At 46.1% G+C, this 23268-nt stretch overlaps 1 protein-coding gene across 3 annotated transcripts in view; it reads left to right on the top strand.

The window, feature by feature from the left end:
* Nucleotides 1–20912, top strand: part of TENM3 (teneurin transmembrane protein 3) — a 454641-nt gene extending 433729 nt beyond the window's left edge. For all 3 annotated transcript variants that reach the window (XM_018042106.1, XM_018042103.1, XM_018042105.1), the window contains 4 exons: nt 8141–8437; nt 11421–13032; nt 16594–16724; nt 19316–20912. In XM_018042106.1, coding sequence (XP_017897595.1) covers nt 8141–8437; nt 11421–13032; nt 16594–16724; nt 19316–20071 — 2796 coding nt within the window. In that variant the 3' untranslated portion in view covers nt 20072–20912. The remainder of the gene's footprint in view (nt 1–8140; nt 8438–11420; nt 13033–16593; nt 16725–19315) is intronic.

The following is a 23268-nucleotide window of genomic DNA, read 5'->3' as shown; positions in this document are numbered from 1 at the left end:
GGCTCAGTGTTTGTGCTTTGTAGTCTCTAAGAGTGCAGGCTCAGAAGTTGGGGTGCACAGGTTGAGTTGCTCTGTGACATGTAGGATCTTCCTGGATTAGGGATCGAACCCATGTCCCCTGCATTGGCAAGCGCATTCTTAACCATACAGCCACCAGGGAAGTCCCAGAATTACCTTATTGCTATGAGACACGTGCTGACATTGCTGATTGCTAGGGTAGATTGCAGAATGTTCTTTGTGTTGCCTTGTTAGGTGTTTTTATTCCTCCTTTTCATGCTGTGGGCCAGATACAAATAGAAAGCAAGCTGTGATTTATGACAGTTGTTCAGTAAAGACAATATAGATTAAGGACTGAAACACAGGTTACTAGGAACCCCCTTCAGGCCACTATAAACTGAACGTGCTTCGTTTTTCCTATTAGTGAACAGATTTTTGTTTAACAGATAAATGCAAATAACCATTCCTAAAATTATTTCCCTTGCCTTTAAAAAAAAAGTTACTCAAAATCAAGGAGAGAGAAGAAAACATGGAGTGTACCATTTGTGTTCTATTAATGGCACCAAAAAATGGTTAAGTTGGGCTAACATTATTCACCAGGCCAATACTTCACAGTTAAGAAATAGCTAATACATATTGGCCATTTCCAAGAAATAGAAATAAAGTAAAAAAAGAATCAGTGATCAGATACAGGCTGTTCAGCTCACAGGTTATATTCCAGTTCCACTTCTGTTGCAAGGCAGGGGTTTGGGACTCTTAAATACATAATCTTCTGGAACCAAAGCTGTGGTCCCATCTTACCATCCCCCAGGATGCCCCAGCTCTAGGGCCTTAGACCTGGAGGTCTGGTGCACAGAAGCTGGGGAGGCTCAAGGAGGGTTATCCTGAGAGAGAGGCAAAAGAAAAAGAAAAAATGGAACATCAGGAAGAAGAACAAGATTCGCAAGGAAGTAACGTGATTGAAGGCAAAAGGAGAAGGGGGTGCAGAGGATGAGATGGTTAGATGGCATCACTGACTCACTGGACATGAGTTTGAGCAAACCCTGGGAGACAGTGGAAGAGAGGAGCCTGGTGTGCTGCCGTCCCGTCCATGGGGTCGCAGATTTGGGCAGGACTTAGTGAGTGAACAGCAGCAACGTGATGGGCAAGAAAACCAGCTCCAGGCTCATTCAGGGTCACTTGCAGAGGGCCTTGGTCCATGGCCGGAGCCAGCTTCAGCTCCAGCATCTTCTTCCGCTGAAGCAAGGCCTCGAGCTGCCGGCGTGTCTGCCTGCCGCTGACCACTGCCCCAGCCCCTGCTTCCCTGGGCCCCTGCACACTGGAAGCTAGTTCCCAGGCTTTGTCTTATTCTGCCATCCCTAAGGCAGGCGTGGAGGCACACCTGTACTCAGACACAGAACTTACTTTATCAAAAGACATAAAGGTCCTGCTCACATTTGTGCTCAAAAAGTATGAGTTCTAGATCAGGCTCCACTTCTTACTAAACTATGCAGGAAAATTCTAACATCTAACAGACCCAACATCATTTTATCTATATGATAGTATCTGTATCATGATAGCAATACTATAATGTCCGGATATTCTAATATGATGATGTAGACATGGTGTGTATATATTCAGTCCTGTCCAACTCTTTTTGACCCCACGGACTGTAGCCCACCAGGCTCTTCTGTCCATGGGGTTTCCCAGGCAGGAATACCGGAGGGGGTTGCCATTTCCTGCTCCAGGGATCTTCCTGACCCTGGAGATGGAATCCGTCCTCTTGCATGTTCTGCACTGGCAGGTGGATTCTTTACCACTGCTCCCCCTGGGAAGCCACAGACCTGATGCAGATTGTCTGTTTTACGGATAAATATGACTGACTGCCCTGCCCTGCCACGGTCTCACACAATTGCTACAGAATCAAGTGAGATGATGTGAGTCCTTTGAAAACAGAAGGCATGACTACATATTCTGTAACTCTAACCCAGAGAATGTGAACCACAGGCACAAATAGTGGGCATATAGACCCACACGACAGACGCATAGGAAAGAGCTGGTTAGCTCGCTGGTGAGGAAAACACAGCTGCAGAAGAGGGAAAACCAGGGAAATGCTTTGCCCTGAAAGTAACCACGTAACACGTGGCCCACTGTTCTTTGAGACAAGCTGGCCTAAGTGCATCCTTTTATTTCCCTCTAACACTGCTTTCCTAGACAGAAAAAGAAATTAAGAAGAGCAGAGGGAAAATCGGATTTTAAGTCTCTGCTTCTCAGCCTGATTCTAAGTGAATCTTCCTTTGGGGAGGAAGAGACCAGCGCACACAAGCATGGGTGTTAGTTTGTTTCTAAATAGCTGACCGACAGTGCCTCAGCAGGCCATTTCAGAAAATCCAGTATTTAAGAATGGCCTGTTCAGTTGCACCGAAAGGAGACTTCCAGCGGATCTGTGTGATGGCTCACATGGAGACGGCGCCAAGATCACAAGGGAAGGTTTCTTATTTTCAAGATAAGCTTGGATGTGCCAGCCATGCCTGGTCATTCCACCCCTGTGTGGCTCCTAAGAGAGGAATTCCAGGGAGAAAGAGATGCTCTGAAAATCTGGTTGGAGGATCGGGCACAAGTAGGTTCTTTACCACTTGGGCCGCTCAGGAGGGCATCGCCTCTCTTGCCTTTCCTTATCTTCTAGCAGAAAGTGCTTTTTGTTTTGAAGTTATGGGCCTGACCTATGGGTGGGCAGTCAAATATTTATTCAATAAATGAAAGAATGAGAAAAAGCCAGGCTTAAAATATGGATTATGTTATTGCCTTTAGGTCTTTCTGAGAGAGAAGCTGTAGGAATAGCACATCCTTGCCAACGTCTGACTGCAGGAAGCAAACCTGTCTCTAGATCGAACAGATCACATGGATATAATAGATAGAACGCTAGATGCAGTGGCTTTTAAATAAAAAGGGCAAAGAGGAGAAAAGGAAAAATTGTAAAAGAAATGAGCAACATGAAAAGCATTTTCTGTGAAACTGTATTAAGAGGAAAAGGGGTTGGATATATAGGAATAACCAGCAGAGGAAATCGTGGAAAAACAGAACAAAGATTTGACAATTCCTTAGCTCACTTGTTTGTACCTACATTTTTTTTTTTAAGGACCTGCATAACAGTTGCTTGTTTTTAATAGTCCTGATTTTTGTCAGTGGTTGAACTTGGAATCAGCCTTTGATCAATTCCCCAAAATTATAATGGCATCTGAATAATGAAAAGTCATCTTCTAGGGGGTTTCCCTGGTGGTCCAGTGGTTAAGACTTCGCCTTGCAATGCAGGGGCTGTTGGTTCAATCCCTGGTCGGGGAGGTAACATCCTGCATGCCTCCTGGCCGGAAAACCAAAACATAAAGCAGAAACGATGTTGTAACAAATTCAGTAGACCTTGAAAATGGTCCGTGTCAAAAAAAAAAAAAAAAGTAATCTAAGTTTACCCAGAACTCTTATCCTTAAAGGAAAACACTTAGTGAATTGTTTGAAAAAGAAATTCTCAAAACTTGAAAGCCAAAGCGGTATTTCAAGGCATACCTAGACATGGTAGCTCCGAAGACCGTTATGTACCTCTTACTATGCCCGTCGCGTGTGTGTGACATCCTTGTGTCTCACTGTATAATCTGAGCGGCAGGGCCTGGAGGGGGCCATGCAGAGCAGTTGGCACTTCTGACCTGTGGAGGGGACGCACAACCATCTGCAGACAGTGGACGTTCTAACAAGGACACCAGGGAGGCGAGATACTGACCCATATGGCAGATACCTGCATATGGTCTGATCGTGCCCTGTGTTGTCAGACAGACAGACACTGTTTAACTTGTTTGAGCCTCAGTTTTTCAAGCCTTCCAGAGGGAACAAACTCCCTCCCTCCCGATATCAAAGGGACATTGTGATTAACTGCCACCATTTTTCCATAGAAGAATGGAGATTTTTCTATGCTTAGCTCAAAGAAACACTGTACATCACAGAGGAATTCATGGTGGCCTCTTACCTAGTCACATTTGGATTCACTGTCATGTAGCTGAAGGTATTTTAACAACTATATAGGTTTTTAATCTTAGGTGAAGTATACGATGTAACGATGTTTTTAAATGTTATTTATTAAAGGCCTTTGGGGCATGGAACATTGCTAGCCCTTTATGACTGTCAAAACAAGTTTGCAGAATTGCCATGGTTCATACAGGTATAGTTAAGTGGGATTGTGTCACACTGTGTGTGCAGCTGCCAAAGGAGAACGTTAGGGCCTTAGGGGAGGGGGCGGAGAGCTGTATTTCTCTAATAATTAGTGATGTTGAGCATCTTTTCATGTGCCTCTTGACCATCTGTGTGTCTTCTTTGGAGAGATGTCTATTTAGGTCTTCCACCCATTTTTTTATTGGGTTGTTTGCTTTTTTGATATTGAGCTCCATAAGCTGTTTGTATATTTTGGAGACTAATCCTTTGTTTGTTGTTAGTATCTTCTGAAACGTTACATATTGAATAACAGTGGTTGGTGTCTGGAAATAGTAAAAACAGTGAAAACCTTGGCTTGTGTTGGAGTGTGGAGAAAACCAGCCACATTCTGACTCTTTCCTCATCTCTTCCGTTGGAGGACCCAAGAAAGGCATTGGCCAGGATAAGAGGGAAATGTGAAGTGCTTCCCAGATGTCTGGTCTCGTGGTGTTTCGAGGTGTTCCTGTATGTGGTGTGCTTGGTGTGGCGGCTCACAGGATGGCCGTGTTAGACGCTCTAGACGCTTCAGTGTGATGTAGTCATAGTCCCAAACCAAGGAGATGAATCAGAAGCCCAGGAGCAAGGTGCAGGCCTGCAAAGAAGGGGTCCCAGACCTGTCTTTTGGCCCTTCTACCATCGCTAGTCCAACAGTCCTACCAGATCTGCAGGACAGATGTTCTGTTATGCTCGATCCAGAGGAAACACTGTGGAGACAAGGAGGAATCAGGAAGGCGATAAAGATCCGAGATACAAATTAAGGTGAATGCAGAGTAAATCACAAAAAGGTGGGGCAAGGCCGTGGGCCGCACCATCCGCAGACGCTCACTACACGGGCGGTCTTGCTTGGCTGTTCACAGCCTGGAATAACCCCAAGGAAGGGCAAAGGAGGGCAAGCCTAAACACTCTGGGGCCTATGTTTCCCTCCCAAGTCACGATGTGTGAAACACAAGAGCCCTCAGAAAGCGTTTAAATTGTGTAAAGCCGCTTCTTCAGGCATCACTTGTGTGCTCAGTCGTGTCCGACCCTTTACGACCCCGTGGACTGCAGCCCGCCTGGCTCCTCAGTCCATGGGGATTTCCCAGGCAAGAATACTGCAGTGGGTTGCCATGCCCTCCTCCAGGGGATCTTCCCAGCCAGGGATCAAACCCCAGTCTCCCGCACTGCAGGCACATTCTTTACCATCTGAGCCACGAGGGAAGCTCAGGCATCATAAGTGTGCAAATAAAAGCTGAAGAGCTGAATTCTGCCAGTCCAGTATTGAGTTAATTTGATATCAAATCAAATCTGTAAATTTGTAGACTTCAAACTGTATCTTTGTAACATTAGCCAGTAGCTTCCTTCCAGGGTACACAAAGCATTCGGCAAGCGGTGCCTTCATCAGGCTTTTTCCAAGAGAAACTTGTAAAGTCTCACAGAATTCACAGAAGGCTCAGCTACTAATCTGCAGACACTTCCACTTGGGAAAACGGAAGCCCAGAAAGCCTTCAGCTGGCGGGTCAGAATCATATAAAATGATAGCTCTGAGAAACTGTTCCAAAGAGAAGGGAAGGGTCAGTATATATGTGACTTTGGAGAAGGGGTATATAATACATGCAGTCAAGCACATATTTTTCCAGAAGGTTTCTGTTAGTCACAAGGAGCAGACGTCACCATGAAGGAATTTAGTGCTTTTCTAGATATGAGAAGCATTGGGTTCCTGAAATCAGCCCCTGAGAGTGTCTTTCTGAATACCTGTCCTGCCAGCTTTTCCAGGACACAGTGTCTCATTTCTGCTCTCCACGCTGAACTCCTTTCAGGAGATGTTGAAGGTCAGAAGCTGAAGTAGCACATGATTTAATCCTTGTAAGAGGTAGATGGCAAATGCCCAGGGTTTCCCTAGGGACTCAGACCATAAAGGATATGCCTGCAATGTGGGAGACCCAGGTTCAATCCCTGGACTGGGAAGATCTCCTGGAGAAGGGCATGGCAAGCTGTTGCAGTATTCTTGCCTGGAGAATCCCATGGACAGAGGAGCCTGGCAGGCTACAGTCCATGGGGTCGCAATGAGTTGGACATGACCGAGCAACTAACACATACACATGGCAAGTACTAATTAGTTGACACTCCATTCCGACCTCTTTATTTACAGAGAGACGAAACAGACTCTGAGGGCCACGAGCCCAGAGTTGTGCAGCTCCTAGACCCTGTGGGTGCGGAAATGGGGCTTTCAGATTCTCGGGTTCCTCCTCCAACGCACACACATACCCATACCAACACTAACCAGTTGCCCTGTGGTCCAGAGTTGTTTTCTTTTTCCTACATCATGTGTGGGTGCTAAGTGGCTTCAGTCATGTCCGACTCTGTGACCCTAGGGACCATAGCCCACCAGGCTCCTCTGTCCAAGGGATTCTCCAGAATACCGGAGTCGCCATGCCCTCCTCCAGGGCATCTTCCTGACCTAGGGATCCACAATGACAGAACCGAAAAATTAAGCTCTCCTAACTTCATCCGGCTCCGCTTTCTCGTATGCTGTGGATCATCTCTCTGGACATTTTTTCCCCCAAAATCACTTTGCCTTTAGACATAAACTTCTTTTCAGCTGGTATCTTTATCTTTCTGTGGACTTCACACTACTCCCCTTGAAGAGCTAATTGGAAGAGTTCAAACAAAAGCTTAAGGAGTATTTTTTCATGGGTCTTGTTTAATGGCCATGATAGAAGACACAAATGTTTATCCCAGATTTTACATAAATATACATGTATCTTTTATAGGTACATAAATATGTATTTACATGTATTGGTGTGGTGTGTGTATGTGGTGGTGTTCATTTGCTCTGTTGTGAACTTTTTGACCCCATGGACTGTAGCCCACCAGGCTCCTCAGTCCATGGGATTTCCCAGGTAATAATATTGGTGTGTGTGTGTGTATAAGTGATCAACTGGAGCTGTCATTTTGAAGGTTCTAGCTAGGACATGGTCATTTAAGGTTAAGATTTTCCCATTTAACTTGTAACAGTCTGAGCAGTTGAGGAGCATTTTGATATGGAGAAGCCACCATTATCACAAAGGGGCAGTAGAAAATCAAAAGAATGGACTGGCCCTGGCCTTCTGCAAACCCTGTAGATCGTGTATAAAGCAGAATTTAACCAAGGCCACGTGTCCACCATAGCAACGAACGCTGGCTGGTGTGCACCTTGGATCACAGACAGTAAAGCCAGATGTAGTTGTGGATTCTGAGCGTGGCAGAGAGCCCCACGGAGCTCCTAGGACAACATGGGGCTTGATTTGTAAAGTAAGCACGGTGGTCAGACTGTGTAGATGTCTGAGCGAAGGATCTGAAGTCCTTGCCAGTTAACCAGATGTTATCAAAGAAAAAGGCATTCCAAAAAATTGTGACATTTCAGCACTCAGCCCAAAGCGAGGATCGTGTTTGTAACCTCCTGCCATTTAAACTGATTAATAATTTACAGTAATGTGGACTCCAGCTTCTACTTAACTGTTCTTCAAAGGGCTGGAATCACATTTACCACCGTTTTATTTAATGTAGCCATGATTAATCTAGTGAGCAGTTATTTCCCAGTGTCTTCTGGGAGGGCGGGGCTTTGAGTAATTTGCAGCGATGTCAGGCTTACCACCTTCCTATCTTCTGAGCAAACTTGAAAGTAAATACATCTCGGCATTTTTCTTATCAGTTGCTTAAGTTTACAAAATTTAATTGAAAGGGTTTTGAACAAACGCCAGGCTGTCTCTCTGCTTAATGAAACCTTTTAAAAGAGCAGTTAATCTACTGCCTTGCACTTGTACCCAAGAAGTTGCTAAATTAATTTACTGACAAAGAGAATCAATCATCATAAATGGTGTTTAAACAATAGCAGGGACCCTGAAGAGTAATAAGGGGCTGGTATTGGGACAGCATGATTTATTTTATCATCTTGTTTGTGTTGTACCAGGTTAATGGCAGAAACCTCCTTTCAGTTGACTTTGATCGAACGACAAAGACAGAGAAGATCTATGATGACCACCGTAAATTTCTCCTGAGGATCGCCTACGACACGGCAGGGCACCCGACTCTCTGGCTACCGAGCAGCAAGCTGATGGCCGTCAATGTCACCTATTCGTCCACGGGTCAAATTGCCAGCATCCAGCGAGGAACCACCAGCGAGAAAGTCGATTATGACGGACAGGGAAGGATTGTGTCCCGGGTTTTTGCTGACGGTAAAACCTGGAGTTACACATACTTGGAAAAGGTATGCTGCACCCAGAGAGGGAACATAGGAAAGCAATGATTGGTCTTTTCCAGTATGCAAATTGCCCGGACGCACAGTGGGGAAGGGCGGGGCAGGAGGCGGGGCCACCGGTACTTGACTGAGTTCCATTTACTATTCTGAGCATCCATATGTAAGTCACAGCCTTAGAGCACGGAGGAATCTGCGCATCAGCCACGATGTTTCTCCTTAGTAAAGTTTGGCTCTCTGAGACCCTTTTACATGACTTACGCTGTAAACAAACACCACCACCGCCCACCTGCCAAGCTCATCCGTGGACAACATTCACACATTAGACCTTGAGCTTGTAAGTCTTTTGTAAATCATCTCAGCACGAGCTTTTTCGTTTCAGAAAGCGCCTTACAGGTTCGCACAGTTAAAGCTGTCAGGTATGTGTCGTTCCTGGCAGAGCTTCGACATAACGGTAAAAAGCCCATAGATCCTATTTACGCATCAGTAACCAAAAGAAGCCGTTTCCTAAGCAAGCCACATTTCCGGGCCTCCGGGCCCTCTCCCCTTTCGTCTGCACTGAAAGGGAACCCATGCTTAAGACAGTAACATGCTACCAAAAAAGATGCATTTACACGTGTGCAGGGCGCCAGGTTTCAGGTAGTGACCAGGGTTAAAAGGGAATGAAAGCAAAAGGAGGTATGGGGAGGACCACCTCCTTGTAATTCCTTTCTGAAAGAGACCGAATCCTGCAGAGAGCATCTTCATGAGGGGTTTCATTCCCCTTTGAGATGAAGGTTCGCCCTGGTTTTGAGTTCGGTGCCTCCCATTGCTCCCAGTGATCCTCTCCGCCAGCAGCCACAGGGCCACTGAGGCACAAGTGCCGCTCGCAAGCTCAGACTGCCCTTCTTCGACTGTGCGGAGTGACCTCTGTCCTCCACACACTCACATCTGCATCGCTGTGCCCCTCACGCACCCCATCTTGCTCTCCCCCAGAGGTGCTCTGGACCAGCCTCTTGCATGTAAGTCAGCTCAGATAATTCTAGACGGACTATACACAGACTCCTCTTCCTAAAGACCTGGTCAGGGAACTAAGATCTCTTGGCCAAAAATAAATTAATAGAATAAATTCCCGGACCCCCGACATTGAGAGTAGTGACCGTAATGTGACTGAAAAATCTTTAAAGGGAGCCAAGGGGCATACCATTGATAAGAGCCGCTGTCAAAGTGACCCAGCCGTAACAGAGATCACCTTCACGTATCAACAGGGGTCAGAAAAGCCAATGAGCACGTTCTCAGTATCTCTCCCAAATCCCTAAAACCCACCCAAACCATTTCCATTTCCTCACCAGGACAGGCACCCTAAGCCAACATGTATTCATGGCAAAGCAAGTAATATTTTACTACCTACGTGATTCTGCTACTGCTGCTAAGTCACTTCAGTCGTGTCCAACTCTGTGTGACCCCATAGATGGCAGCCCACCAGGCTCCCCGTCCCTGGGATTCTCCAGGCAAGAATACTGGAGTGGGTTGCCATTTCCTTCTCCAATGCTTGAAAGTGAAAAGTGAAAGTGAAGTCACTCAGCCATGTCCGACTCCTAGCGACCCCATGGACTGCAGCCTACCAGGCTCCTCTGTCCATGGGATTTTCCAGGCAAGAGTACTGGAGTGGGGTGCCATTGCCTTCTCCATACGTGATTCTAAGTGACTGCCAACAGGGTTCTGTGAATTCAGCAATGGTCCAGGCCTTCCTTGGAAGAACTCAAACCATTAGCAACAAGTCTCAAGACATTGGGCACACAACCTGCACACAAAAATTGCCCCCAGATGTGTCCATGGAGGAGATCCTGCAGAAGCCTGAGTCAGACAAACAACTGCATTTGAAAAACAGCAGACGATAGGAGAAGCAGTAAGCCTAGACAAGGGGTTATGCGCTTTTATGTCAAAAGCAAAGAGTACATCCCGGTGTCAGGGGGAGAGGAGAGGGGGATCAGCTCCTAGTCTGACCATCCACCCAGTTTGGCCATCACTCCATTTGGTCTAACAGGGTTTAGAGGGAGCCTCCCAGAGGAAAGAACCACCCGCTCTCTGTACACTGCAGAGCTACCAAACCAGCCTCCGGGTTGACCTCTCCCTTGGCCTAATAAACTGTCTTTTGTCATTCTGAAATCACTTGAAGAATAAGCCAAGCTTACGTTGAGTCATATATTTATCCACCTCATAACTTAGCACCCAAGCAGTGTATAGCCCAGAAACCATCCTTACTGCACCTAAGGGACAAGTCAGATTTGGTTCTTACAAAAGGAAATTTCAGAATGCAGATTTCATTGTCATTTCAGATGTCATGTAAAGAATTTGCAAACAAAAAACCATCTCTGGATCCATATTCCTAATGAGAGCATTGACAGCTCTTGTTCACCAAGCGATTAACCAAGCAGTGTTGCTGATGATGCTTTATGTACACACAGTCCCTTTAGGGGCTAATTTTATGTCTCTTCTTTATAAAATAAATATTTTGAATGCTTTGCTCCTCCTCCAAGTCCACGGGAAATTCAAGCATGATTTGAATGGCTCTTCCATGAAATGTTTGGGGAAAAGCCACCTTACTAAATAATTGCTAATTATGGACAGGACTGCACTTCCCATATGCTGTTTTCCCCATGAAATATTGTCTTTGAAGCAGCTTTGCTCATGCTTGTATTATGACTTATCCAGATCCATTGACAATCTGCTGCTTGGCTGTGAATGCCGGATACAAAAAAAAAAAAAAAAAAGTCTGATCCTGACGGCCCATTATGAGAGTTGAGGCACTCAGTGCGAAACCGCTGGCAATTAAGCATCCAGGCAAATTAGGCAGGAAATCGTTAAGGACAGGGAAGGTCAAGGAGAACTCAATTAAAACAAAAATCATTTTCTCAGGCGGACTATTTTTGCGTCTTTGTGGTCACTACATCTACTTTTACTTCCCGCCCCCTCATTCGCAAATATAGGCTAATGGCATGCTCCCTCTTTGCAGTCCATGGTGCTTCTGCTCCATAGCCAGCGGCAGTACATCTTTGAATACGACATGTGGGACCAGCTCTCTGCCATCACCATGCCCAGCGTGGCTCGCCACAGCATGCAGACCATCCGCTCCATCGGCTACTACCGCAACATATACAACCCCCCGGAGAGCAACGCCTCGGTCATCACCGACTACAATGAGGAGGGGTTGCTTCTGCAGACGGCTTTCCTGGGGACCAGCAGGAGGGTCTTATTCAAGTATCGAAGGCAGACCAGGCTCTCGGAGATCTTATACGACAGTACGCGGGTCAGTTTCACCTACGATGAGACGGCGGGAGTGCTCAAAACAGTAAACCTCCAGAGCGATGGTTTCATTTGCACCATTAGATACAGGCAGATCGGCCCCCTGATTGACAGGCAGATCTTCCGCTTCAGCGAAGACGGTATGGTGAACGCGAGATTCGACTACAGCTATGACAACAGTTTTCGGGTGACCAGCATGCAAGGTGTCATCAATGAGACTCCCCTGCCCATTGACCTCTATCAGTTCGACGACATTTCGGGCAAAGTGGAGCAGTTCGGAAAATTCGGCGTCATCTATTACGATATTAACCAGATCATCTCCACAGCTGTCATGACTTACACAAAGCACTTCGATGCCCACGGCCGGATCAAGGAGATTCAGTATGAGATATTCAGGTCGCTCATGTACTGGATTACAATTCAGTATGACAACATGGGTCGGGTAACCAAGAGAGAGATTAAAATAGGGCCCTTCGCCAACACCACCAAGTACGCTTATGAGTATGACGTCGACGGACAGCTCCAGACGGTCTACCTGAATGAAAAAATCATGTGGCGTTATAACTACGACCTGAATGGGAATCTCCACTTGCTGAATCCGAGTAGCAGCGCGCGGCTGACCCCGCTCCGCTACGACCTGCGAGACAGGATCACCCGGCTGGGTGACGTTCAGTACCGGTTGGATGAGGATGGGTTCCTGCGCCAGAGAGGCACCGAGATCTTCGAGTACAGCTCCAAGGGGCTTCTGACCCGTGTCTACAGTAAAGGCAGCGGCTGGACGGTGATCTATCGTTACGATGGCCTGGGGAGGCGCGTGTCCAGCAAGACCAGTCTGGGACAGCACCTGCAGTTTTTCTATGCGGACCTCACTTACCCCACCAGAATTACTCACGTCTACAACCACTCGAGTTCAGAGATCACCTCCCTCTATTACGATCTCCAAGGACATCTCTTTGCCATGGAAATCAGCAGCGGGGATGAATTCTACATCGCATCAGACAACACAGGGACACCCCTGGCTGTTTTCAGTAGCAACGGGCTTATGCTCAAACAGATTCAGTACACCGCCTATGGTGAGATCTATTTCGACTCCAATATTGACTTCCAGCTGGTAATTGGATTTCACGGTGGCTTGTATGACCCACTCACAAAATTAATCCATTTTGGAGAAAGGGATTATGACATTTTGGCAGGACGGTGGACAACACCTGACATAGAAATCTGGAAAAGAATTGGGAAGGACCCAGCTCCCTTTAACCTGTATATGTTTAGGAATAACAACCCAGCAAGCAAAATCCATGATGTGAAAGACTACATCACAGGTAAGCAGAATTGTTTTTCCTTTCCAAGTACTGAGTTAATGATTGAATCCATAAAATAACTGCTGGGGGTTTAACTTGATGCCTTTCTCCTGCAAAATCAAATGTCTTTAAAAAAAAAATCGAATGTCTAATGTTTTCAATGAAACCAAGGAGAACCCAATAGAGGGACACTGGGACATAGTCTGTTACTTCCTATTCTGCCAGCCAGCGCACAAGACCACAGATTTCCTGAAATGACATGGAATCTAGGCATGCCATTTGAAGGGAAGGGACATGGTGGGGGGGGGGGGGTGGCTTGCGGAAAACATGACCTTGAAGCCCCCAAACTGGAGTTCCAATCTGAATGCCTCTCCAACAACAGGTCATGTGCCTTTTAGACAAGTCACATGACTTTATGAGTCTGTTTCCGCAACAATAAAATGGGGATAGCAATCCTACTTTGTGGTATAAAATACAATAACATGCAATTCTGCTTTAAGTAGTAGTGGAAAAAAAGTGAAAGTGTTAGTCACTCAATGGTGTCCGACTCTTTGGACCACCATGGACTGTAGCCCCGTCCATGGGATTCTCCAGGCAAGAATACTGGAGTGGGTAGCCATCCCCTTCTCCAGGGAATCTGCCCTACCCAGGGATCGAACCCAGGTCTCCTGCATTGCAGGCAGATTCTTTACCATCTGAGCCACCAGGGAAGCCCAAGCAAAACTCTAGTTCTCTGTAATAAGCTTCATTACTCTTTATTGAGGTAACACTGCTTTATAACATTGTATGTTTCATGTGTACAACATTACGTTTCTACTTCTGTATACACTACAGTGTACCACCCAAAACTTATTCAACATCTGTCACCAGAAAGCTGATGCCCTTAATCCACTTTGTCCTTCCCCCCCGTCTCCTCCCCCCGGGTAGCCACTACTACTCCGGTCTCTGCTGCATGCTTGGTTTGATCATTTGTTTCAGAGGAATTAGGGAAATACCCTGGGGGTCCAGTGGTTAAGACTCTACACTTTTGCTGCTGGGGGCCCGGGGTTCAATCCCTGATCAGGAAACTAAGATCCCACACACCATGTGGTGCAGCAAAAAAAAAAAACGTTATGCAAGTGAAATCATACAGTATTGGTCTTTCTCCATCTGACTTACTTCACTTTGCATAATACTCTCAAGATCCATCCATGTTGTTACAAATGGAAAGATTTTATTTTTTGCGACTAACATTCCATTGTGTGTCTAGGTATGTATAGGCATACACCGATTCTTCCTTATCCATTCATCTATGGATAAGCACTTAGGGCGTTTCCTTATCTTGACTATTGTAAGAATGCTGCAGTGAACACAGAGGAGCGTGTATCTTTTCAAATTAGTGTTTTCGCATTTGGGGGATAACTAGCCAGAAGAGAGACTGTTGGATCACATGGGAATTCGGGTCTTAGCTTTGTGAGGACCCTCCATCCTGCTTTCTTTCCTTGGTGGCTGCACAAATTTACGCTCCCACCCACAGTCCACAGGGCTTCCCTTCAGCGAGCAGAGATCTCCACTCATCCTCGGCCCCAGGGACGCTGAGCCCTTCTGTTTCCACTTTATTCCTGAGTTACACTGCCATAATTAACCCCCTTGTTTGTGCTTCCTAGAGGAAGGTTATTCCCCGTTTTCTTTTTCTGTGTTTGGTTTGGTTTGGGGTTTTCTGTTTTGTTTTTGCCTCGTGTTAGATGCTCCGTCTGGCTGTCTCTCTCCTTGTTCAATATTTGAAGCATGCCAGGATGTTCTATCTTCTCAGTTCTCAGTACAGCTCTCAAAATACTGCCCCTGTTCATCTCACATCTGCTTCCCGCTTCCGCAGACTGTCTCCAGCTTCGCCTAGCTCTCTCTCCAACGAACCCGCTCCAAGTCCCTGCTGTCAGCATCCTGACTCAGCAACACCCAAATGGGTATTCTCCTTCAGGGTTCCCCAGTACACATCTGCATTCATGTCCCAGTATCTGGGCAAAACCTTCAACATGTTAAGAGCCTCTGATTTCTCACTGCTTCACAGACAGCGTTCATAGTAGGAGTACCTCTAACCCCATTCAAAAATTTTCTCTAAAACATAAACCAAGCCCCCCTCCAATCTTATGCACATGCGTGCATGCGCACACACATATATCACTTCTCTCCTATGCAACGAACTTGGGGTTTTTCTCTCTCCACCGCCACCACCACCAGCCCTCCATTTAAAATAGGGATGGGACTTCCCTAGTGGTTGAGCAGCTTAGAATTTGCCTCGCAGTGCAGGTGACTCTGGTTTGATTCCTGGTTGGGGAACCAGGATCCTGCATGCCCTGGCACAGCTAAGTCCTCTTGCCATAACTAGACAGCTCAGGCCACAGTGAAGGCTCTTGAGTGCCACAGCCAAGACCAAATAAATATTGGCCAAATAAATAAATATTTTTTAATTTAAAAAAGAGGGAGCATACCATTAAGTTTATAGCCTATATGATGCCTGCAGAAAGGGACCTGCCAGCCTGACAGAGAGGTGTGAGTTGGTGCCCTGGAGAAGGAATCAGGGAGCAAGTGACCTCCATCATTCCAACAAGCAGTCCCCCACTGCTTATTTAAGAGGTGTTGACAGTGGCTGCCCGAGAGGCTGGCAACCCACCGCTCCTGAATTCATCCTCTCCTAGCAACACGGACGCCAGGGAATGCCACAGCAGCATTTTTTGAAAAACATCAAAAGAGAGATGGAACAGCATAAAATATATTAGGTGAAATGCAATTTCAAATTTTCCAGCAATGTGCTTAATATATAAAATAATCTACACCCAACTGTACTCATAAAGCTGCAAGCCTGCTGAGTAGTTCTGTAACAGCATAACCTCCAGAATAGAATAAAAGCTTTATTCTCAGTGTAATGGCTTTTGGAGTCACATGGCAATATTTTAAAATACCATCTTAAAGGTTTCCAGCTTCTCTCCCTTAAAAGTTTGTCTCCACCTGTGTGCAGTGAGCCTTTGAAGTCAGAACTGATGGGAATCAGAACTTCCGTGCCCTCGGCCAGCTTTTGGCATTCATCTTTGATTAAGAGTTGACTGTTGATTTTCATACACTCGATGTGGGGTTTTTATTAATAGAAAATGGGTGGTGGAAACTTGCATATCCTTGGGCAGCCACTTTGGAATGCTAATAACACAGGACTTCTAGTTAAGACCAGCCTTCACTAACTACAGATGTCATTTGTGTTCAACAACCATGTCTCTTTCACACTGCTAGGCATTGTTATTCAACTTAAAAAAAAAAAAAAACCACCACTATTACCAGCACGGGTTGCAACTTCCAGGTGGGACTGGGTACCCATCTGTCTAAGTGAGTCTCTATTATCCACACTGTCTGTGGCCCTTGCCTCACTTCCTTCGGCCACTGAAGGTATTTTTACCATGTCTGAAAATAGTGTTTTTAATTGTAGGGCAGAGGCAAACAGGAGCTCTTGCTCAGGTTACCATTTGTGAAGGCGGGGTTTTCAGGTAAGGTTCTCAGTGTCGGAAAGCACAAAGTGAACTCGGAAGTCTTTCATTTTGGACCTTCTTTTCCTAGATGTTAACAGCTGGCTGGTGACCTTTGGCTTCCATCTGCACAATGCTATTCCTGGATTCCCTGTGCCCAAATTTGATTTAACGGAGCCTTCTTACGAACTCGTGAAGAGTCAGCAGTGGGATGATATACCGGTAAGAGACAAAAAGCGAAACTATGAAGGGTGACAAAGGGCTTGCTTGTGCCTTATAGTCCCCTGTTTAATCAGACTCCCTGGGGACCAAAGACTTTTTTTTTTGGACTCAGGAAAGAAAGCACCACTTCTGTCTTGCATTTCTGTTCAGCAGACCAGGGGCCTGTGAAACAGGCTTCAGTCTGCTTTTAGTGATGCTAATAAAAACAGAAAGACATTATCAAACAGTAATAAAATATGAAAGCTCGTTGTTGAGTGCAGGGCTTCTACAGAGAACCCCAGGAATGCACGTTTATAAGATTCGGGACCTTAAGGCAAAGATACAATAAACAGGAGGACAGGGAATTCATGTTACAAATTAGCAGCTCACCAACAATGCCACAAAGTTCCACTTCTTTAAAATGTTAGCCATGTTTTCAAGGGAAAAAGATTAAAAATAAAATGGCCTCCGGTAAAGCTCCACCTACCACTAGGTGTTTATGAAATTTTCCTGAAACTAACAGACCAGGAGGCCTGGAACCTTTCTGAGAAATAAAAGGAGAAAGAATGGAAAATTGTGAAATCAAAGCTGCCATTTCACAAAATGACACTTTTTAATTCCGACCATTCAGAGATCAGAAAGCAATGCAACAACAAACTATCAGAATTTCTAGCTTAAAGCAAAAATAATTAAAGATCAAGAAACTGGGTTACCCCATAATGATAAGAAGAGAGCACAGTGTTTCTTAGATTAATTTCCCCCCTTGAGCAATTTCCTGTAATCGCAATGAACTCAAAATGAAAAGGCAAGCCTGGCTAAAACACACATACACATACACACAAAGCCAATACCTCTGCTTTCTGGTACATGTTTCATACTTAACTTAAAAGCAATTCCTTTCTCAGATGTCACCTTCACATTTAAAAGGCAAAACCCATTCAGTTTCCGGGACCTGGGAGCCATTTTAACATTGCTAATTGCAAATATACCTGCACTGATCAAGTGCCATGAAGACATCCCTAAGTCTGCTAATGCCTTTGAGCAGGTAATAACTGCAGATGACTTTCCAACATGTCTGAAAACAGTTAAGTCATACTGTACAAATGGATTTGCCACCTTTTTTCCTAGGCAGCCTTTTCCATACAGTTCAGGTTCTCTGTCACGAGAAGTGCACCATAAGGACAGCTTAGGGAATCGCCAGCAAAGACATCAAGGATGCCTGGAGAATAGAAAACAAATGTGTCTTTCACCGCTGCAAACGAAACACGTGCTTCCAATTGGGGAAAATGCTGGCCAGAGGAACATCTGGTAGTCTAAGAGATGCCTAAGATGCCCCCAATTTAAAACCCTTGTGAATGCAGAAGGCCCACTGTCCCTCAGTCTGCAAAAAACAAATGTTTTCCTAAAGCGATAAACACTCGTTGACAGCTGTCCGCCCACTGTGCGCTCATCCTGGCCCGTTTCAGTCCGTCAGTTATACAGTCAAATTCAGCTGAAAGCTCTGTTCACCGGGAGACAGTACAGAGTTTACCTAAATTAAAGCACACGCCTGTAAGTAAATTAAAATCATGTGCTTTAAAGTGGGACTTTAGCTTAAAGTGGGACTGGGTGATCCAACTGGAGCCCCCCCAGGCTTTACAACCTTCCTCTGCATTTTGGCGCTTTCTCACCAGCCTCCCATGGAGAAAGCTGCTGGGATGGACCATCTGGTAAGCTGGTTCCCCAAATGGGGTGAGCCTGGGAAAAGGGTATCTAGAAACAGAAAGAGAAAAGGCAAAAACCTGAATATTTTGCCCACCTTCATCTGTGCGGACTAAGTCGCCTCAGTCTTGTAGCTGCTTTGCAACCTTTTCGACTGTAGCCCACCAAGTTCCTCTGTCTGTGGGATTTCCAGGCAAGAACACTGGAGTGGGTTGCCATGCCCTCCTTCAGGGGATCTTCCTAGCACATGGATCTGAACCCAAGTCTCCTGCAAATCCTGCACTGCATGCGAATTCCTTACCACTGAGCCCATTTCACCCACATTAGAAACTAAAAAGCTCTTGACACATACATGATGGAGTTACCTCTTTTTACCTTTCAAAACATATTGGGATCAACTTGAGGGCAGCACGGTCTTGAGTGCATTCCTCCCCCCAGGGTTTTTTAGCCTTTTCATTTCTAAAGAACCTGCTGCTGCTAAGTCGCTTCAGTCGTGTCCGACTCTGTGAGACCCCACAGACGGCAGCCCACTAGGCTCCCCCGTCCCTGGGATTCTCCAGGCAAGAACACTGGAGTGGGTTGCCATTTCCTTCTCCAATGCATGAAAGTGAAAAGTGAGAGTGAAGTCACCCAGTCATGTCCGACTCTTAGGGACCCCATGGACTGCAGCCTACCAAGCTCCTCCATCCATGGGATTTTCCAGGCAAGAGTACTGGAGTGGGGTGCCATTGCCTTCTCCCTCTAAAGAACCTACTGAGGTTTTAATCAACAACCCCCCGCCACCCCGCGCCCCACTCCCCCGCATTTCATTTCTGCCCAGAACTGGAGCACCCCCCGGAAGCCTGGCTCCCTGGGGCCAGAAGAGCCCGACTGTTCTCTAACCCATCCTGTGGGTCTGTTTCTCTCTGCAGCCCATTTTTGGAGTCCAGCAGCAAGTGGCGAGGCAGGCCAAGGCCTTCCTGTCCCTGGGGAAGATGGCCGAGGTGCAGGTGAGCAGGCGCAAAGGCAGCGGCGCGCCGTCGTGGCTGTGGTTCGCCACGGTCAAGTCGCTGATCGGCAAGGGCGTCATGCTGGCCGTGAGCCAGGGCCGCGTGCAGACCAATGTGCTGAACATCGCCAACGAGGACTGCATCAAGGTGGCGGCCGTGCTCAACAACGCCTTCTACCTGGAGAACCTGCACTTCACCATCGAGGGCAAGGACACGCACTACTTCATCAAGACCAGCACGCCGGAGAGCGACCTGGGCACTCTGCGCTTGACCAGCGGCCGCAAGGCGCTGGAGAATGGCATCAACGTGACCGTGTCACAGTCCACCACCGTAGTCAACGGCAGGACTCGCAGGTTCGCCGACGTGGAGATGCAGTTCGGCGCGCTGGCGCTGCACGTGCGCTACGGCATGACCCTGGACGAGGAGAAGGCGCGCATCCTGGAGCAGGCGCGGCAGCGCGCGCTCGCCCGGGCCTGGGCGCGCGAGCAGCAGCGCGTGCGCGACGGCGAGGAGGGCGCGCGCCTCTGGACGGAGGGCGAGAAGCGGCAGCTGCTGAGCGCCGGCAAGGTGCAGGGCTACGACGGGTACTACGTACTCTCGGTGGAGCAGTACCCCGAGCTGGCCGACAGCGCTAACAACATCCAGTTCCTCCGCCAGAGCGAGATCGGCAAGAGGTAACCCCCGGGCCGGCGGCAGGGAGGCGCGCGCCGCCGCCACCACCCCTGCGGGGACCGAGCCGGCGGGGCACCACTTGCCCCTCCAGCCCCAGCACCGCCCCATTCCCCCACCTCTGCTCAGATCTGTCTGTAGCACAATCCGAGGGGGACTCTCCGGCACCGAAGAGCCTTCCGGGAGAATCAGACTGCTATTTTAAAAAATCCACAAAAAGAAAACAAAAGACTTCCTTCTGAATGACCTTAAAAGGTGATCGGCTTTAAAGAATATGTTTACATATGCATATCGCTGCACTCAGTTGGACTGAAAGTATTCCAAGGAAAAACAGATCATTAAAGAAAGTGGCCCAAACCTTTTGCTTCTGGGCCATCTTGTTCTCTGAGGCACTGTATCTGACGAAGGTAGAAAGGCATACAGTGTTTCCAGGTATTATCGTTGTCGACCTTTGCTTACAAAAGTAGTCTCTCTGCATAGGATGTGATAGATATCTGTTAATTTTAAAATGTGGGGCAAAGTTACTGTTTCTAGACAACCCAACTGCTTTCCCTGTGCTGGTTTGTAAAAGGACATTGGCACACGTGACTTCTGCTGCCAGGGCGGGGATTTCTAAGGAATTTTACAATGCTCATGTGGTTTGCCTTGGGGGGAAGAAAACTGGCCAATAGAACCCTTGTCACTGATAAGCAAAGGAAACCCTGATTTTTTTGTAAATTATGTGAGACAAGTTGTTTATGGATTTTTATATGAATTACAATTTACTGTACATCAGATATTAGTCTCAGAGGAGTTAATTTATGTAAAGTGTTTAAAAAGTTTATACTTAAAAAATAAAACGATAAAAACATGTGAACTGTGTGATTTTTTTAAAAGGATTGCACCTTTTGTTATCTGTTATAGCTGTACAGTATAAATTATTATATTGTAGAGATATAACGACTTATGCCTATAATGTCCAGAAGTGTTAATATTTTTGTATTAGGTTTAAAAAAAAAAAACGTGCAACTTTCTATCACTAGATGGATAGACTGTGCGATCCTACGTGGGTGGCTAATCAGAGACCTTCTCCTTTCTCCTCCTCCTCTTTTTCATCAGGCCAGTGTCCTCAACCATTATCAGCTAAGAGGCACGGTAGAAAACGAAGGCTGGTGGAATGTAACGGAAGCCACGAAACACAAACCCAAAAATACATAAAACAGCGCAGGAGGCACTGTCCCTCTCTCCGCCCCTAAGAAGTCTATGGGGGAGTTGATACCATTAACCCCAGGGTTTTGCTGTTACCTTCCTGAGAGCCTCTTTTCATGATGGAGGCGCAAGAGCCCCATCAGATGCTTTGTGAGCGGGAAAGGAGCTGATGTAGTTAGTCGTCACCTTAAACATGTCTTAAGATCTCCGCAAGCTAGCAGAAACCGAGCAGCGTGAGACATCCAGACAGGGAAGGTCAGGGTCACTCAGCTAGTCTCGAGTTTGGACCCTCAGGTCACAAAGAGGGACATAAAGGGGAGATCAAAAGCTCCTGTAAGCCCAGATGACCCAGCCAACTTGGAGCTGGTTTGAATGGCAGCCTCTGCTCTGTCTCGGGGAAGCTAGGGGTGGCGGATCCGCTGGAAGTGAGCTGAGAGCCGTGCCCTCCTACCGCCCGCGTGCCAGCGCGCCAAGCATCTGCACTTCTTGCGGCTCAGCCACTCTGGCACGTCTCTTTCGTGAGCACTAAATTCAGCCACAAAAATATTTTTAGAAAATCTTTCTCAGTTCATCGAGCTATAGTACACACTGTTTTCCTCTATGTACAATGGTGATAAAACTTAGCAAGTGAACATGTCGTAAATATAAAGGGTCAAGTGATGTATTGAAAATTAATTTTCTAACTGCTTTGTATGTATCACATACTCTAAATTGCACAGTAGGCGTGTTTATTAAACAGATGGGCTGGGAAAGTTTCAAAATAGCTACTGAATTTACAGTATCAGTGCTATTACTGTCTTTGTGTATTTGGTAGAGCATACCGAAGTAATTAATCTCCTAATGAATGCTGATATTTTATTAGAATGAAAGCACAGATTAGCAGTAATATTTTTTATCCTGGAAATCCTCTGGCGAGTATTATGAAGCCCCAGTTTAGACAACTCTGAGATTTCAAACCACACAAACATGGCTCTGTTTCACATTTTATTCTCTGTTAACTTAGGTGTTTGCAGTTCTGTTCCATGGCATTTCTGCAGGGCTGTATTTAGCATGCTGTAAGTACTTTTGGTTGAAATAGGCTCTGAGTCTACATTCTCAGAAATATTTCAGATGTATTGACCGTGAAAAAAGCTTGTACCACATGACGGACGTGAAATCATAACCTTATCCTCCTCTTGACATGGACTGGTCCTTCACACTGGCACCGATAAATAACAGATTTGGAGTCTTCTCCTGGTGCTTATTTTAGGTGAAGTCAAATCAACCCAATTAGTGTCTTGTTAGTGGGTATAATGAGCCTATTTCTTTCTAAAAAGACTTGTGATCTGGACATGCTTTTACAAGAAATAGTGACCTTGGGGAATATGTAAACAAAAGACCTTTTTCTAAGAGTTGGGAGGGTGGGAAGGGGGCTGTATAATGAAAAGAATTAGCTTACAAAAAAAGAAATTGATATTCAAAGTATTTTAGGCAAAGCCAGTCAAAATGCTTTCATGATATTTTGAGATGTAAATTTTGTCTGATTTGTATTGTTCTTTTCATTTGCCTTCTTAACTTTATATGTGACCTGAATTTTCCATAACTTGATGACTATAGATTGCATCTAGGCATTCCAATAAAAGCCAACCCAATGTGTGTGTGTTTTATATATATTTTTTAAAAATATCTTGGGCCAGCCAGGATTCCTTTTGTGTTTTGGGGGTGGAAGATGCAAATAGATGCAGTTGTCGGGGTATTGATTCCTCTGCAACCCAGTTGATCATACCTTTTATTTTCTTTTCTAATTGTGGTGTCCGCTGGCCAGACAGCCTGTTCATCAGTGTGCAATTCACAGAAAACTCTTTCCATGGCCTACTTTAGAAAAAATGTTAAATGTACCCTTACAAAGCCAAACCTTATCACCGTGAAGAAGAAGGAGGAAAAAGATGCTGCCCATTACTCCTTGAGAGCAGGCCCCATTCCTGTGATCCTGGCAATAAGTGCTTAATTAAAACACTTGATTAGAATAATCAGTTTGG

The sequence above is a fragment of the Capra hircus genome, chromosome 27 (genome assembly GCF_001704415.2).
Source record: "Capra hircus breed San Clemente chromosome 27, ASM170441v1, whole genome shotgun sequence".
Classification (NCBI taxonomy): domain Eukaryota; kingdom Metazoa; phylum Chordata; class Mammalia; order Artiodactyla; family Bovidae; genus Capra; species Capra hircus.
Note: the sequence above shows the minus strand (reverse complement) of the source record. Positions and strands in the feature narration are given on the sequence as shown.